Here is an 18,961-nt window from a genome sequence, read left to right as displayed (position 1 = left end):
AGGTTAATTCTGGAAAATTAACACAGAGCTACGCATATTGATTTTTTCTTATAATTATTTCATGTGTAGAAATGCCCTGAAGTGACATGTGGATGGAATCTGTTTCTTCAAAAGCAGCTCCACAGATTGTGCATATAATATAGAATGATGGTCCTGATGGGTGTAACCAGTAGGGGGCACTAACTCTCTGTGCATGGTTTTGTTTATCCACCTGGTGTTTTCCTGTAAATTGGACTCCTTCTGCCCCAGCCTCTCCAGATCTCAGAAGTTATATTGGGAAGGAGTCACTTAGGTCAGGGTTTGGTTGGAAAAGGGTGCTGACACAGTGTATCGCCAAAGAAAGTTGTCAGGAAAATGAAGACACAAGATGATGAGGCAATGGCAGACAACTACAGTTAGAGAATACATTAAATGGCACATGTGCGTAACAAACAAAACAGAGTTAAAATCTGGATACGGGGCCGGCCTCTGGACTCAGGCCTTCAGGATACTGGAAACACCGATGGTGGGAAAATCAAACAAAGGACCAATCCTTAATTTTATAGCAAGACCCGAAGGCTCATATTGCATCTCTGAAACCCCGGGTGCAGCAGCTTGCAACAGCACCACCATAAGTTAGTAGCAGTGTGAGGTACGGCACAGAGTGAGTGAACATGGATCCCTGATACAGATGTCCGGAACAGTTCGCCGGCGAACATAGCTTGTTCGCGGTCGCCACGGCGGACGAACATATGCGATGTTCGGTCCGCCCCCTATTCGTCATGGAGGTGGGAGGATCTGGGAGGGAGGGTCTGCTGCTGATTGGCTGGAATGTGTCTGCTGACTGTGAGGTACAGGGTCAAAGTTTACTCAATGATGACGAATAGGGGGCGGACCGAACATCGCATATATTCGCCCGCCGCGGCGACCGCAAACAAGCTATGTTCGCCGGCGAACAGTTCCTGGCGAACTGTTCGGGACATCTCTAATCCCTGACACTTAATAGTGAACATGGTGCACAGGTGTGTGAGATTAAAGTTATTCTCATAATAAACATATTAAATAAAAAGTCTAATAGTTATAAATCACTTTTCTTAAACCACATTTAACTAAACTGCCAGCTCAGGCTTGTTCTGAAATGCAAAAAAAATAAAATACTATTTCCTCTAGAATCACGTATATATAGCGTACATAGCCTGTGTAAATGGTTAAATGGTTAAGGACTGCACATGTAAAACACCAATATATTGTCATTTTCATGTTAGGAGTTTTGTTTACTTCTCTATGCCTTTGGCACAGAATTATAAACTACAAAATATGGCAGCCTCCTTGTGCTCCCAGGATGCCTAGCTGACATCCCAGAACACATTGAGTATTCGCTGCTTGGTGGGGGAGTCATTATGAATTCACAGTTGTGACTTAGATTTAACTTGGTAAGCATAACATTTAATGTAATTTTAGCCATGAATTTTACAAGTTACTTATAGCGTTCTTTTGTCTTTTCCCTAAGTAAAAGGTAGTATTATTTATTAAGAATGCAGCATGCAGGTTATAGAGTGTCTTGTTTGTTAGTCATTTTTCAAACTTTGAGAATGCATACTGTGTGACTCTTTCTTCCCCTCTCTCTCCTTGATAGTGGGCCGATGCTTATATCATAGTGCAACCAATGGCTGCTGGCTATAAATGCACACATTAACACTAGTTACCTTTAATTTGTATGTTGATAACTTGCGACAGCATTACAAATAATGTTTTCGTTTATTCTGAATAAATATCACAGCTTCCAGCATAATGAAAAAAGGTGCAAAATGCCCTGTTTGTAAGTTTTGTTAATATCACAGAATACGGTAAGACAAATTAACAGCATATTTTAATATGTGTGGCTGGAGTCGATGGCATCCTTTAATGAGTTCTAGTAAGGCACATGGGACGATAAACTCCGAAAGACTGACTATTCATGCATTATACAAATAGAAACACTAGCCCTAAAGAAATTACTAAATGCAATAACAGACTAATTACTTAGAAACAATATCTTTGGCTATTATTAAGATGGCTTTATTGTCCTATATTTCATGATTAGTTACATTTTTAACTTAGTGGTGAATAAGTTTTGGCAGACTTTATACTGTAAATATACTGTGCAGTTAAGTCCTCAGACAGAGTCACAAAGATGTGATTGAAAACTTTCACTATACCCGTCACTCGAGGGATTCCTGATTTTTTTTTCTTTTTGTTAAGACCTTCTCAGGAAGCTTGCCCACCTGATGGTTAATGGTGCACCTACCTGCAGTTATTTGTCCCACTGCTCACCCATCATTTTTTACCTTCCGGCTTGCAAGGAGAAATTAAACTTTGAGTTCTTTCATGTGCAAAAACAATAATAATGGACCTGAGTCTATAGAAGATTTGTCAGACCTCTATGTAATCCATAGATATTATCGTTCATTCACAAAGTGATCCCCTGATCATAATTCTGTATTTCTTCTTCCGATGCAGCGTGCCTTGGCTGTGCCAGGATTGTACTGGTTTTATGTTTGTGAGGTCTAAAATATATAGCTTAACGTTAAATTCTACACTAATCTGTTCTGAAATGAAGGGCCTCTATATGGGTTCCCTGTCGATCATTGTTAGAAGCGCAGCCTTTACACCCGTTAGTCAGCATAGAGAATATACATTGTCTGAACTGGATTGGGATGTCTATTGCTAAATCATGAATAGGATTTAAAAAGAAGATGGATCATTACAAACAAAAGGTTAACACAAGGTATAGGTGATTTAAATGTAACAAGACTCAATGTGAAGCCTCCGCAATTAGTAGCGCACGTTAAGCAGCTGTTTTCAAACCCTTCCCAGAGTCACTGGCAGGTAAATTGCCACTGTACATACATGCTATCACTCACTGTCACTCACGACCCACTGAGGGGCTGTTAAACAACAAATTCCGCTTCACCCACTTAATTTGCTGCATATTAATTGCCTAGTTTAAAAGCAGCTCATTAAATTAGTGTATGTAAAAACTCAAGGTTAAATTCCCAAATAGAGAGCGGTTCGGCATCTCACACCCGTTTCTGGGAACAGATGGACCCAAACTCATTTATTAATGTCTTTCCTCGCACACTATATCACCAGGTCTCAAACCCAGAACACGTTGTTTAAAAATTAATTCAGTCTGCACCAGAGTACGATTTGGGGGCAAAAGGATACATTGTGTTAATGTAATTCTTATAATACCTGAGAAAACAGAGAAAAATGCAAAAATTACATTTTGTTTGCAAATCACAATTTCAATATCGGCCAAATTATAAATGGCATTTTAGGATTAACAATTCCCCCCCACCACCACTTTACGACATCCCAAACCAATCACAATGTAACTCCTCTGGAAGATTCCGTGACTCGTTGGAACAAGTTATACAGTTACAGTATGAAGATTCTGAAACTGATAGTGAGGTCAGGACAGACTTGTATGCTTTTTATAAGAAGCATAAAAGGACCAGACTAGGCAATTATCTGGTGTTCTAAAAATCTAAATAAGCCCTTCTTAAGACTGAAAAAGAAGCCATAGTTCAGGTCATGTGGAGCTCAATGCTCAGGAGGCATTCAGTTACTAGGATGTTTTTGTTTTGTGTTTTCTAATACTGGATCTTAGTGTCTTCTTTGAATCTGTATAATGGAAATTGTAATTTATTAACCCCTTAACACCGCAGCCAAATGTACAAGTTGTGAACGAAACAAAATGTAAACAAAACCTGGCATTTGCGCTATATGTCTGTCAAACCGTAATTCACCTCTTTCATATTAAATGCACCCCCCCCTTATTATATATCATTTTATTCAGGGGAAACAGGGCTTTCATTTAATATCAAATATTTAGCTATGAAACATAATTTAATATGAAAAAAATGGGAGAAAATAAGATTTTTTTTTATTTTTTTCGTTCTACATGACATTTTAACTGTCAATGTCATAATACTGTTTGATTTTACTGCAATAAAATACACATATTTGTATTCAGCAAAGTCTCACGTGTAAAACAGTACCCCCTATGTACAGGTTTTATGGTGTTTTGGGAAGTTACAGGGTCAAATATAGCATGTTACATTTGAAATTGAAATTCGCCAGATTGGTTACATTGCCTTTGAGACTGTATAGTAGCCCAGGAAATAAATTTACACCCATAATGGCATGCCATTTGCAATAGTAGACGACCCAAGGTATTGCAAATAAGCGATGTCCAGTCTTTTTTAGTAGCCATTTGGTCACAAACACTGGCCAAAGTTAGCGTTCGTATTTGTTTGTGTGTGAAAAATGCAAAAAACGCCAATTTTGGCCAGTGTTTGTGACTAAGTGGCTACTAAAAAAGACTGGACATACCCCATTTGCAATACCTTTGGTTGTCTACTATTGCAAATGGTATGCCATCATAGGGGTAATTTTCATTCTTGGGCTACCATAGGGTCATAAAGGCAACGTAAGCAATCTGGCGAATTTTAATGTGAAAAAAATTAAACACAAGCCTTATATTTGACGCTGTAATTTTTGAAAACACCATAAAACCTGTACATGAGGGGTACTGTTGTACTCAGGAGACTTCGCTGAACACAAATATTTGTGTTTCAAAACAGTAAAAAGTATTGCAGCAATAATATTGTCCCTGTAAGTGCTGTTTGTGCGTGAAAAATGCAAAAAACTTCACTTTTACTGGCGATATCATGGTTGTAATACATTTTACTGTTTTGAAACACTAATATTTGTGTTCAGCGAAGTCTCCCGAGTAAAACAGTACCCCCCATGTACAGGTTTTATGGTGTCTTGGAAAGTTATAGGGTTAAATATAGTGCTAGCAAATTAAATTCCCTATACTTTCGGCATGGGTGGTCAGGCAGGTCCCGCTAATTGTAATTAATTAGGATACCTAATTATGTAAAATTATTACATAAATATATGTGTAGAATTAATATATGTATATATATACATATGTGTATATATACGTATATATATATATATATATTTTTTTTTTATATTTTTATTTATATATAGGTATATATATAGTGATATATACGTATATATTTATGTATATAGATATATATATTATTTCGTTCTACGTGTATTTTGATATAAATATATATATATTAATATCACAATACAGTTAGAACGAAATAAAACACATCTATATATTTTTTAATATTTTATTTTTAATTATTTTTTTTATTTTATTTTTTTACGTATTTACATATTTATTTTTTTATATTATTTATAAATATATATATAACAATAATTATATATATATTTAATCAGTATCAGTCTACGTGTAATTTGATATTAATATATATATATAATTATATATATATTAATATTAAAATACACCTAGACGGTGTATGTGTGTGTATGTATATGTGTATATATATACTTAGATCATATATATAATATATATATATATGATCTAAGTATAAAAAAATTTTTTTACACTTATTTAACATTATTTTATTTTCAGCCAGCAGGGGGACCAACTGTCATTACAGTTGGTCCCCCTGCTGGCAATACAGAAGCCAGCTATACCGGCCATGTGATTGTGAGGTCCTCGCAAGGACCTCACTCTCACATGACCGGGAGGGACCGGAGGAGGCAGATCTGCCTCGGGGGGGCTCCCTGGGAGTCCCCCCAACCGCGATCGCCGGCGTGGGACCACCGGAGACCGGGTAAGTTAAAAAAAAACGTCAGAATAAAATGTAGACAAGGTTAAGAATAGATTGTAAGCTCTTTGGGCAAGGCCCCTTTCACCTATGGTTCTCATATGCCATGTGTGTTTTGTCAGAATAAAATGTATGTCTTGTTTACCTATTGTACAGCACTGCAGAATATGTTGGCGCTATATTAATAATTGTAAGTTAAAATAGAGGCAGGCATGGCATGAAGGGGCATGTAACATGATTCCAATTCTTGTATCTGGCATATGTTCTTTTATAACCTTTATCAGCTTTGACGTTAATTTAGAGTGCAGTTTTTTATATAGTGGATCTGGATGGATGGCTCAATCGATAGATGGATGGATGGGTAGACGGATCGATCAATCGATAGATGGATGGATGGATGGGTAGACGGATCGATCAATCGATAGATGGATGGTTGGGTAGATGGATGGATGGATGGTTGGGTAGATGGATGGATGGTTGGGTAGATGGATGGATGGTTGGGTAGATGGATGGATGGTTGGGTAGATGGATGGATGGTTGGGTAGATGGATGGATGGTTGGGTAGATTGATGGATAATTTTGGTGGGGCAAAAAGCGTGAGAATTAAAATAATGTAGAAAGAGATATTGTACTTATCTTTTCCATCAGGCTCAGTGTCTTGTCGGTTTTATTACAGTACTTATAAAAAATGGGACATTTAGCGAGGCCCTTACTTAGCCTGACAGGTTGTCTGCACAGATGAGAACTAAATAGCACAGGAGACAAATCACTGCTGTTTCCCAATTGTGCTCTGCACCCTTGATCACGCGCCCAGTATATTTACATTCTGACTGTCATATGCGTTCAATATAAAGCTAGATCTATTCGACCTCACCGCTGGGATCCGGCAGCCGGCCAACATCAGACGCTTTCTCTCGTATATAGCACAAGCCTCATGCAGATAGTGAAGGGTGTGAGATTGAGAGAAATATTTATTGTTAATAGTTTTAGTAATAATAAAGGGTATATTCAGCTTTAAAATCATATGGTTGTTGTTGTTATTATGATACATAAAGCACAAACATATTTAGTAGCGCTGTACAATGGTGTGGCAAAAAAACAAGTAATATGAGGTGGCACGGTTCCTGCTCAAATGAGATTACAGTCTAAAAGGGTAAAATGGCAATAAATACAATGGTAGTGGATTTTCAATCACGTGTTAATTCAATACTCCTTCATTTATTGACCTCGGAATGATAAAAGACTTACCTTGCCTCTATTCATACTTACAAGTCTAACATATCATGGTGAAGCTGTAACTCCTGAGCTATTTCATCACCGACACCAAATAAGAATGGTCAACACATTACAAACTAAAATATTGTATTCTAACCCAACAAAAGACTATATTACACACCTGTATATCTATAAAACACCCCCCGTGGCTGCCTTGTGCAATTTATATTTAATGGTTTTCACTTATATTGAGTTCCCAGTTTATATTGATTAATGTCTAAATTACTCTTTTACCAATGTCTTTTTGCTATATTTGCATTCCATTTTTAATGCATTGCAAGTTACATTTATTATTTTAGTGCATACAATGTAAAAGCTGTTGTAATGATCACTGACATCCATTTGATAATTCTCAAGCAAGTTGGATATAAAAACGATATATTTTATAGAGGTTATAGGCCAGACTGAAGCTTTATCATCTATATTATGGTAATATTGTGTGTTGAATTGTGGCTGCACTCACCTGAACATGCCTACATTATAGGGTGCTGCTGGGGCCAATTCACACAGCATACAATATCCAGCGCACTCAATCACTAAACACCAACTTCAAGTCTCACAGAATGTACCTCACCTAGGCAAAAAATACTGGGGGTTTAGTAATAGTATATAATATACATTGCATAAGCCTGCCACAACGTCAATGTACCCCATTCTTGGCAGGTCCTACTCTAACAGTTTAATGCTTGCTCTTATGAGATTAACTCACTTACTTGGGAAATACTGCCTTACTGGGACTCTCTGTAGGACATGGCTAAATAGGGCCCTGGAAAGAGGCACCGGTTACAAGGAGGGGTGCAATGCCGGGGAGTTGGCCTGAACTCCCAAATATATAAATGAAACCAAGAGGTCTATAATATATAGATATATTGAAGGTAGAGTGAAACTCACCCATTGTACAGAGCTACGGAATCTGATGGCGCTATATAAATAATAAAATAATAATAATAATAGAGTATGGCCTTATTATTTATATCTGTCAGCTTGCTGAGTTTCCAGGTTTGGCACCTGTGGTCAAAGTTAAATGACAACAACAAAAAAATTGAATAATTGTTCTGTATTGTATATTGTATATTGTAGTGTATTGTATAGCCAGACCCATCCACTATGTGCCCTCCTTTTCAGAAGAGGATAAGTCAGTCTGTATGAGCGATAGAATTGCCCTTTCCATCAGACCTTACTCTTTTTTGGTCACCCTACCATTCGTCAGGCAATCCAGTATTCAGGCTTGGTAACAACTTTCAGAGTGCAGTAAAGCTCATTAAAAGAGTCCTTTAGTGTCTATTAGTGACCCCGCACTGCACTTTATGAGAGAGATTGAGACAAGGGTTCAATAATCGGATAGTCTCAACAAAGCCAAACACTTCCAACGTATAAAAGTGGACCACTTTTCTTATAGCGTAGATATTAAAAAGATAATAAATAAAATAGCTGTGTACCATACTTCAGAGGAAACCTTAGAAGCAGAGGAAATGACTTATAACTCGCTTGACAAAATAGCAATGAGCAGAAATCAAATATAGAGAAATATTGATTGTTTCTGATTTAAAAAAGTAAATTTGAGATTATGTTTCTTGCCAGCTGTGGTTCTGTGCATAACGCGTGCCCTGTTTGATTCAGAACCTGCTATCTCTGCATTATCACCTTGGACATTTTTTTACAGCTGAGAACATACTCTGCCTCTGATATCTTTGCCAATAGCACCCTCTCCAGTCTCAGAGAGAACCTTGAACTCACTCTATTAAAATACACATAGGAGTATAGTAAGTTCTGGTTTTGATCCAAAATTCTAATAAACGACCATGAAAATTATTATTCTATTTTTTTTTTTCAATTTGGTATAAATAATAGGACATTCATTATTCAAGCCACAAAGGGAACTTGTCCTTGAAAAAAAAAAAAAAAACTTTTTATTAATAGAATATCTTACAGTCTATATTTTGTGTAATACGCTGTAAAATGGCTAATTAATTGTAAAGATATGAATCAAACTTATAAAACTCCAGGGATCCCTTACACGTTTCTTACGATTATATCTTATATAGTGTATTTCAATCACAACACGAGAGATACAATTGCTACATTCATTACTTAATCCTTAAAGGAACTCTATATTCACCTAAATTACTTTAGCTAAATAAAGCAGTTTTAGTGTATAGATCATGCCTCTCAGGTTTTACTGCTCAATTCACTGCCATTTAGGAGTTAAATCACTTTGTTTCTGTTTATGCAGCCCTAGCCACGCCTCCCCTGGCTATGATTGACAGAGCCTGCATGAAAAAAAAAACTGGTTTCACTTTCAAACAGATGTAATTTACCTTAAATAATTGTATCTCAATCTCTAAATTGAACTTTAATCACATACAGGAGGCTCTTGCAGGGTCTAGCAAGCTATTAGCATAGCAGGGGATAAGAACATCTTAATTAAACAGAACTTGCAATAAAGAAAGCCTAAATAGGGCTCTCTTTACAGGAAGTGTTTATGGAAGGCTGTGCAAGTCACATGCAGGGAGGTGTGACTAGGGTTCATAAACAAAGGGATTTAACTCCTAAATGGCAGAGGATTGAGCAGTGAGGCTGCAGGGGCATGTTCTATACACCAAAACTGCTTCATCAAGCTAAAGTTGTTCAGGTGACTATAGTGTCTCTTTAAATTGCTCAATGAGTATGTGCGTGGAAGAAAGGGGCGATTTAATAAAATGTCTGCTAGCCATTTGCCATGATTTGCAAAGATCAAAAGCTGTTACATTGTTTAAAAACATACAGTTGGAATGCGAGTTATTTTCTCATGGTATCATTTTCACATGCTTGTTTTGTTTTTTGTTTTTTATTCCAGCCCGAGAGTTTGAGGGTGAAGAGGAATTTCTGGACATCCAGGGGATCACAAGAGAGCAGTCTGGAAAATATGAGTGCAAGGCAGCCAATGAGGTAGCATCAGCGGACGTGAAGCAAGTCAGGATCACTGTGAACTGTGAGTATGATTAAAAAGTAGCGGTGTTGATTATAGACTGTCGGAGTCAGAGGGCTGGTTCATTTGGATAAAATATGATGACTTGTAATCGAAAAATATAAAACCATCACCATTTTTTCTGTTTGACGTCATCAATCTATAGATATAGACCATATCTCTCTATATTTTGTTACCCGATCATTTTGTGAACAAACCCTGAGAATCCCAAGAATTGTTCATACAACCTCTGCTGGTGTCAGAAGAAAGTCCAGAGACCAGATTTATTGTATTTCGCACCGCGCACGGATACAGGAAATAATGGAGGAGGACTTGAGAAGGGATTATAACCAGAGATATATTGACGGATTCTAAGAAATCCTACTGTCACATGTCTTCGTGTTAGAAGACATCCCGGCTTTGTCACCCAGGGGATATCTGTCTGACACAGAACCTTTCCTGGGAAGGAGAGCAATGTGACATTCTGTGCGGGTACACAGCAAGTTCTGCTCCCAGCATTGCATCCGGAGTGTGAAAAGCTCCAAATTATCACACGAGACTCTAAAAACGATTTTGGAAAAACAGCTTCATGTGAGATCTAACTAAAATTAGAAAGATAACCAGCAGCAACTATTTAGAATAGGCAAGGTTATATACTGCAGTCACTAGCAACAAATAAATGGACCAATTAAAGCTTGATATTTTATACTTTATTTTAAGAGACTATTGGACGCTAATACTAAGGGGAATATTTTGGATAATTTTTTTATATTCACAGTAATAATTCCATGTATGTTCACGTTTGTTATTTTATTGTCATTCTATTATTAATTGGTCCATATATTTGTTGTTAGTGGCTGCGCTATATAACTTTGCCTATCCTAAATATTTGCTCCTGGTTATACTTCTAATTTTATTTATGTTTAATTTTCAGTGGGGCGTACCCTTGTCCATTTTTGAGCATCATTTAGGCAAAAATCCCCAAACTCCCTCTATCTTTCAGGAAATACATTCATTGGAGTTTTATAAGGTTTGATTTTTCTTTTTTTTTATATTTGATATTTACTGAGAGGTAGTGGATACATGGAATAGCCTTCCAGCTGAAGTGGTAGATGTTAACACAGTAAAGGAGTTTAAGCATGTGTGGGATAGGCATAAGGCTATCCTAACTATAAGATAAGGCCAGGGACTAATGAAAGTATTTAGAAAATTGGGCAGACTAGATGGGCCGAATGGTTCTTATCTGCCATCACATTCTGTGTTTCAATGTTTTTATGATAAATGCTTCATTTCAGAGGTTTTTATTCCAAATGTTTTCAGTTATTCTGAACTAAATTGTTTCATTCAGTTTTTAATTCACTGCAAATCCTAATATTTAGTAAATAAACTCTTGGGTGTCAAATGTTGTGCAGTTTAACTGTTTGATTGCCTCATGGATGTTTATAAGAAATCTGCACATTTTCTCCTATGTTGCTTAAAGGGTTAACTACCTCCAATAAAGAAAGGTGGCTCTTGTGAGTTATATAAACATCGATACTTGTCTTGGTGAGACAGTACCAAGGCTAACATGGATTTCCCAAGGGTGTGTTTGTGTAATATCCACATACAAGTATCATTAAATCAAATGATAGAAAAGAGAAGATACAATTAATAATGCCCCGCAGTGAGAAATAATACATAGATACAATCAGCAGACTATTATAAATATCACCGTACTGCCATACAAGTGTATTATGCCCTTTTAATATTTTTTATTTTGTCTGAGAGGGCATTTACTAAGGTGCAATAATTAAGATACATTTCACTCCTGTCATTTTCTCTTGGTAAGCAGTTTTGTGTGTCCTTGTTTTGCTTTCATGTGTTTATTTAATATACATTTCCATCATAATATTCACAACAAAATTCTACGGAAGGCCGGAATTCACACCATAAGCTTATTTTAGAATGTGTGCTGCAAGAATTCACGGCAAATGCTTAATACCCATGTTGGATTTTTGATTTAAAGGGACATTATAGTCACCAAAACAACTTTAGCTTAATGAAGCAGTCTCCCTGCTCAATTCTCTGCCATTTAGAAATGAAATCCCTTTGTTTATGCAGCCCTAGCCACACCTTCCTGCATGTGACTTACACAGCCTTCCACAAACACTTCCTGTAAAGAGAGATCCAATGTTTACACTTCCTTTATCACAAATTCTTTTTAATTTAGATGTTCTTATCTTCTGCTTTGGTAATAGCGTCCTAGACACTGCAGGAGTCTTCTGTTTGTCATTAAAGTTCAATTTATAGAGCAGGAGATAAAAACTTTTAAAGTAAGTTACATCTGATTGAAAATTAAACCATTTTGTGTTCATACAAGTTGTGTCAGTTACAGTCGGGGGGAGGGGTGTGGCTAGGTCTGCATAGACAGAAACAAAAGTGTTTTAACTCCTGAATAGCAGAGAATTGAGCAGTGAGACTGCAGGGGCATGCTCTATACACCAAAACTGCTTTATTTAGCTAAAGTTGTTTTGGTGACTATACTGTCCCTTTAATTCATTTCCAAATTTACAATACAAAAAACTCAACAAACTCAAAAACATCAATTTTGCCCTGCCAGCAATGAGTAATGAGAGTAACTCTGTTTTGTTCTGTTCTCCCTGCAGTTTCCAATGCTATCTAATGGTGGATTGAATTTAAAGGGAACTGCCACTTCCTAGGATTTTTATTATTATGTTCACTTATTCTCTATAATTATATTATATAACAGATATACAGATATACATTGATGACACCTGAAAAATAACATGAAATATAGAAATCTACCGCTCTTTAGTCTGTAACTGGGCGCCTCCATCTTAGCTCCCTGTCAATCACTGTTGTATGCTCTGTCCTTTGCACCAGGCAGTCATTGTCTGATGACTTAAAGGTAGGCAGACAGTGTAATAGAGCAGCAGGAAATGCTAGCAGAATGCTTGGTTGTATAGGGAGAGGTATTAGCAGTAGAAAGAGGGAAGTGCTCATGCCATTGTACAGAACACTGGTGAGACCTCACTTGGAGTATTGTACGCAGTACTGGAGACCCTATCTTCAGAAGGATATTGATACTTTAGAGAGAGTTCAGAGAAGGGCTACTAAACTGGTTCATGGATTGCAGGATAAAACTTACCAGGAAAGGTTAAAGGATCTTAACATGTATAGCTTGGAGGAAAGACGAGACACGGGGGATATGATAGAAACATTTAAATACATAAAGGGAATCAACACAGTAAAGGAGGAGACTATATTTAAAAGAAGAAAAACTACCACAACAAGAGGACATAGTCTTAAATTAGAGGGGCAAAGGTTTAAAAAATATCAGGAAGTATTACTTTACTGAGAGGGTAGTGGATGCATGGAATAGCCTTCCAGCTGAAGTGGTAGAGGTTAACACAGTAAAGGAGTTTAAGCATGCGTGGGATAGGCATAAGGCTATCCTAGCTATAAGATAAGGCCAGGGACTAATGAAAGTATTTAGAAAATTGGGCAGACTAGATGGGCCGAATCTGCCATCACATTCTATGTTTCTATGTTTCTATCGTTGTGAAAACACATAGAGAAGTGGAGAAATATAACAATGTTTCTATTTCTCTACTTCATTTGTAATGTTTGATCTGTCCTTGCCGTGTCTGAACTGCATTGTGATGCTGTTTGCTAAATCTTTAGCTTTAATTTAAAAGATAATGAAGAATGTCATGGAAAAAGTAGCATGAGCCGTAGGTGGCTTTCAATGTGTTATTCAATGGTGCAAACCATTCTCTTCTAATAAAGAATCAGTATACAATGTGCTGCTCATTCCTCTGTCACGTGTCCTAGCACTGGATCCTCTTCTAAGAGAATTACTACTTGCTGCTTCCGGTCCTGATGTTAGGTCCCTGCTCCCCTATTTTAAATTCTGATAATAAAACTTTGTCCAGTCCAAACTCTTGTTCCCTATTTTTAAATTCTGGATTATAAACTCCATTTCACTTGCCACAAGTGATCATAACACCAAACCCTCCTACAAATATTATGATACAAGCCCCTTACTGTCTCCGGGCCTAACATGTGTTTTTTCATTCTCACACTAATCTCAACTCTGTATCACTGTATCTAAGTCCTTCTACTTTCCATTTCCTGTCTGTGATCCAAAAACCATAAGACACCAATGCCTCTTTTGCTGGCATTCTTTGTCCTTCTCTTCCAGACGTCAACTGTGGGTCCCCATACCATGTGCTGAACTCAACTATTTATTTGCTGTCTAAAGTTTAAAATCTGGGCCCAGCTCCCTATGCTACTGTCGCAATATATCACTATGCATGCACATAGAGTGGTCATGAGCTCATAGCACAGTTTCATTCAACATATGGCCCTGCAAAGCCACATCAGTAAATTATCCCATGAACACCTATGCATGTGGCCAACTTTTCCCCCCAATTAACTATAGTAGAGTATATTATAATAAGAACCTTAGCTTGATATCCTGACCATTCTCAAGAACATTTATTGTCTCCAATGCCAAGTCTTCCCTTTGTCCCGATTCCTTCTTTTTTTTAATGCAGATATATTTGAGACACGGGTCTCGTTTCATTATCATTCTTACATTTTAACATTCTAAAATTGCTACCCAGAAGGCACGGTGAAGTCGACACACGCAAAAAATGACTTTAAATAACAAAGAACACGCAGTATCTAAAGATTTAGCTTGAGGGGATTTAAGTAAAGAAGTAAATGAAATTCGAGCACAGCGATAGGAAGAAGTGTAAAGGAGCTTTGCTAAAATAATCCTTATTATTGTATTCTACATTTTCTTAGAAATACATAGCTTGAGAGATTTTGTAATAGAGAATATTCCAAAACCAATATGTTTTGGACCAGACAAATACATAGCACTATCTGACTGTTTTCTTGTATTGGTGTGTTTTTGTTGTATGGTACGAGAGTGGAGAAGGATTAAAAATCCATATGACAATGTATGATGCTAAGCCCCCGTCCTCATGCGTACAATCCCCTGGTACTAAATTTACAGTAACCGGGTTCTGCATGCATTATTTGTTTATTTAGGCATTTAAAATGACTCGATTAAATTGTGTTTTTCATTGCAGACCCTCCTATCATAACTGAATCCAAGAGCATTGAAGCCACCACTGGTAAGAAGGCATCACTGCGCTGCGTGGCAAACGCTGAGCCCATCCCTGATTTTGAGTGGTACAAGGATGACACAAGGTAGGTAGTCTTAAACATAAGCTGTTCACATGCTGATTCAAACTCTCTGAAAAATGATTATGTCATAAAGATAGAATCAAGACTACTTTGTCTCTGTATTTCTCCTCCGCCTGACTTTCTTAGACTCAGAGCGGAGCCTAAGTGTCAATCCCGACAGCCACCACCGGTGATGGCAGCAGGGAATTGGCTGTGTTTATGGAGGATGCCGCAGTCTCGCTGGATCCTCCATAGATCTCAATGCTGTACTCTAGCGTATCCGAGAGAGTACAGCAGTGACGTGGGCTCCGAAAAGGACCCATTGAATCAAGACGGCTGTGTCGGTGAGGGATAGGTTCAGGTAAGCAAATCTCATTTTTACTTGCCCACCATCCACCGGATTCCCAGCGGTGATGTCACCGTCGGGGGATTTTGTGAATTTTGCAAAGTCTCCAGACAGTGACAATGCTGATTAAAAGCAGATTACCACCCCCCCCCCCACCCCACCACCCCCTATTTTTTAGATATTTACCGTGATGTTGTTTCATTAGTGACTTAAGTTGAATTGCACCCTTCTACGGGGAATGTTCACTTAATGACTCTCTTGCTATTTCTTCTGCCTACCATTGGCCTGCTGTAAGTACGCAGTAACAGCGTATACAGCTTATATTAAAATCTGTGATAAAACAGTATATGAATCAATCAGGATATTAGTTACATGTTGGCTTCTTATAACTGTTTTTTTTTTTTTAAATATATTATTATTATTAAACTATATAACGGAGAAATAGTATATTAAAAAAAAAGTGTTATCAGATCTTTGTTACAGTTTATTTTTTACATCATGCTACTATGCATTGTAATTAATCAATAGTTACTATGGATATCATTTATGATATTATCTGATTATGAATTTACCGTCATGCCTTATTGTCTATATTTATGACTTATTTATGGTTTTATTTCCTTTTTATGTCTGCATTTTGTATTAGGATGTTCACTGTGTGTACCCTGTTACTTGTGCCCAGTATTATATTTCTTGATATTTTTCTGTTTGTTTTGTGTGTTATGCATTCAGTATTTGTGATGGCTGCTATCTGTCACTTTGTCACTCTGCATGTTACTGAATGATTTTTAATATCATACGTGGGAGAAATAAGGAAGATAAATGTTTTACTTTGAAATCCCATTGCGGTTATTTCGTGCAACTATTCATCTCTCTTCATTTGGGTGACATGTTTATATCTAGACCAGGGGTCGCCAGATGTATTTAAACTACAGCTTCCATGAAATGCATCATGGGAATTGTAGTTCTACAACATCTGGGGATCTACCATTTGTGCATCCATGGTCTAGACCAGTGGTTCCCAACTCAGTCCTCGAGTACCCCCTAACATTCCAGGATGTAGGGATTACACAGTTGTGTCCAAGGTGTTTTTAGAAAAATAATAAAAAATACACTTTAGACACAATAGGGTAATCCCTAAATCCTGGTAGAGGGTACTTGAGGTCTGGGTTGGGAACCCCTGGTCTAGACCAGTTGGTCGTACCATTTCCTTGTTTGACATTTTTATTCAATCAGCTGTTGCTCCCCTTTTGGTAACACACTTCATTTAGTTAACTTGACTGTCTCTCTGTCTGGTCTCGTCTTTAGTGCTATCAGTTTTACATTCTTCCTTCCTGGAATTTAGACAATTTCTCTCTTGTGATAGATTAAACTGCAATAGTTTAAAGAGGAAAAATGTCAACAGATTCCAAAATATTGAAATGTGGTAAATTGTCTCAGTTTATCATTTATTTGATTTATTTTCAGTTTCTGGTATTCAAGTCCTCAATATACAAATGCTGCAATTTGCTTTGTTTGAGAATAACAAGCTGTGTGAGAATAGCTGCTTAATCAGTGCATGAAAATCTTCCTAATTGTGGTGACATTTGGCATAATGAGACAATCACTTGAGTTAACGTCCAGCTCAGGCTATTTGTCATGAAATGTTTCAATGGCCAAAAACTACGTCCCTTCGTAATAATTACCACGACCCAATATCGTGTGAAAATAAAAAAGTACAGGAAGTGATCTGGTCATCTCAATGCCATGCTCCAGTAGAGAGAACATGACTCGACTAAATGAAGGAGGAGAATGGTCATTAGTCATAGTCTAAAGTACATGATTTATATTAACGATCAACCCTTCAGGTGCCGTTTATGTGAGCAATTCATTATTTCTTCTTTTTTAAAGTTTTAAATAAAGATTGCAAAAAGCCAACATATGCACTGAATATAATTTTAGTGAAAATAATTCTATGGATAAAATGATTTATAATAGTGTCAGAAAATGTAAAGTTATATTTAAAAAGAAAACAACAACATAATTTAATTCAAAAAAGAACAACTTGCCGATACTTATAAAGTGCCATTCTCTGATAATTGTTATCATATTCCATCAATATCATATCAAATCATATAGAAGTGTATGTTTATTATATGTGTAACTATATAAGATGTCTGAATGTGTGGTCAATCATTTGCCCAAGGGCATAAAAAATGGGCATTGTTGGGAACATTGGTTAAAATGACTGCCTAAAGCAAGGATGTATATTGATGGATAAATCCCAATGAATATTTTCTTTCACTCCCTTGCAATGACAGTTCTCAAAATAGGAAAACAGACATGAGCACTTAAACAAAAAAAACTGTGTTCTTTGTATGCCTATTTGCAATAAATATTACATATTACTGGGAAATAATATCACATCATGAAAGACCACTTTTGAAGCATGTTGTCTGTGCCTTTTTTGCATGGAGAGTTAGTGAAAAGGATTTTAGTGAAATATATACATTAAAAAGCAAGGAAAGATATGCATTATCTGTGCTGAGATTTCTATATCTATATGTCACACAAAACAGACTGCATATCACATTTTAAAGGGACACTCTAAGCAAACTATTCTCTACAGCTCAGTGTAATGATTTTGCTAGCAGAAATCGACGGATCTTCTCCCTATTATTTAGATAGACTGTTTTGTCTATCCTCTTCGCCCAGAGTCTTCCCTCTCTTTACCCATTGTGATAATGCAGAATTTACGCTTTTTCAGTGTCAGTAACCATTTTGCCCAACCTGGGATGACGGATGATAGTCTGAGAGTGCTAGGTGCTGTTCAACCATTACACTAAATGGCTTAGAACGGCCCTATAAATCAAACATGCTGTGTGCAGCGATAAATCTCCATGCACCGCCAAAGTATATTTTACTTGGATTTTTCTATTTTCGTCTCGCTAGGTTTAATTATTTGACATTTCAATATTGCTAAGTTGTTTATGATTGCTAATAGTTTGTTGCAATCAAAATATCTGCAACAGCAGTTGCCTGACACCTGCCCCTATGGGATACAGATTACCCCGTCGCCACGTGATCCAACGCAATGACTTATTGCTGTTTTGCATTAATGCGGTCATATGGCCGGAAGGGACAAAATGTGAAGAGTTAACACAACACAATAATTACAGCCTGCACGTGCTCAGTTTCAGACTCACCTTTATATAGCCTGCACATGCTCAGTTTCAGACTCACCTTTATATAGGATCTGTGAGTTACACATAGCCCCCCCATCCACCCCATCCTCGTTTATCTTTCTTTGTATTTTGAGTCAAGGAAGTATGAAAGCACGTTTTTTATATTTTGTTGTCCATATAACTAGTCTGTTTTGAACTTATTCAGGTATGTTTAATAGAACAGTTGTTTTAATAAAACAGGAAAATGGGTTTGGATGCATGATTTTATACCAAAGACAAAAATGACATTTTCAAACCCTCTCTGATTGTGGGCCCTTTTTAGAAGAACATGATGTGTTTAATCAGGAGAAGATGG

The 18,961-nt window shown here is 37.0% G+C and overlaps 1 protein-coding gene across 2 annotated transcripts in view; it reads left to right on the top strand.

Moving 5' to 3' along the window:
* Nucleotides 1-18,961, top strand: part of LSAMP (limbic system associated membrane protein) — a 627,018-nt gene that overhangs the window by 565,427 nt on the left and 42,630 nt on the right. For both annotated transcript variants that reach the window (XM_063446436.1, XM_063446429.1), the window contains exons 4-5: nt 9,787-9,921; nt 15,000-15,120. In XM_063446436.1, the coding sequence (XP_063302506.1) occupies nt 9,787-9,921; nt 15,000-15,120 (256 nt within the window). The remainder of the gene's footprint in view (nt 1-9,786; nt 9,922-14,999; nt 15,121-18,961) is intronic.

The sequence above is a fragment of the Pelobates fuscus genome, chromosome 1 (assembly GCF_036172605.1).
Source record: "Pelobates fuscus isolate aPelFus1 chromosome 1, aPelFus1.pri, whole genome shotgun sequence".
NCBI classification, from domain to species: Eukaryota; Metazoa; Chordata; class Amphibia; order Anura; family Pelobatidae; genus Pelobates; species Pelobates fuscus.
The sequence above is the reverse complement of the archived record's forward strand: the minus strand, read 5'-3'. Positions and strand labels throughout refer to the sequence as shown.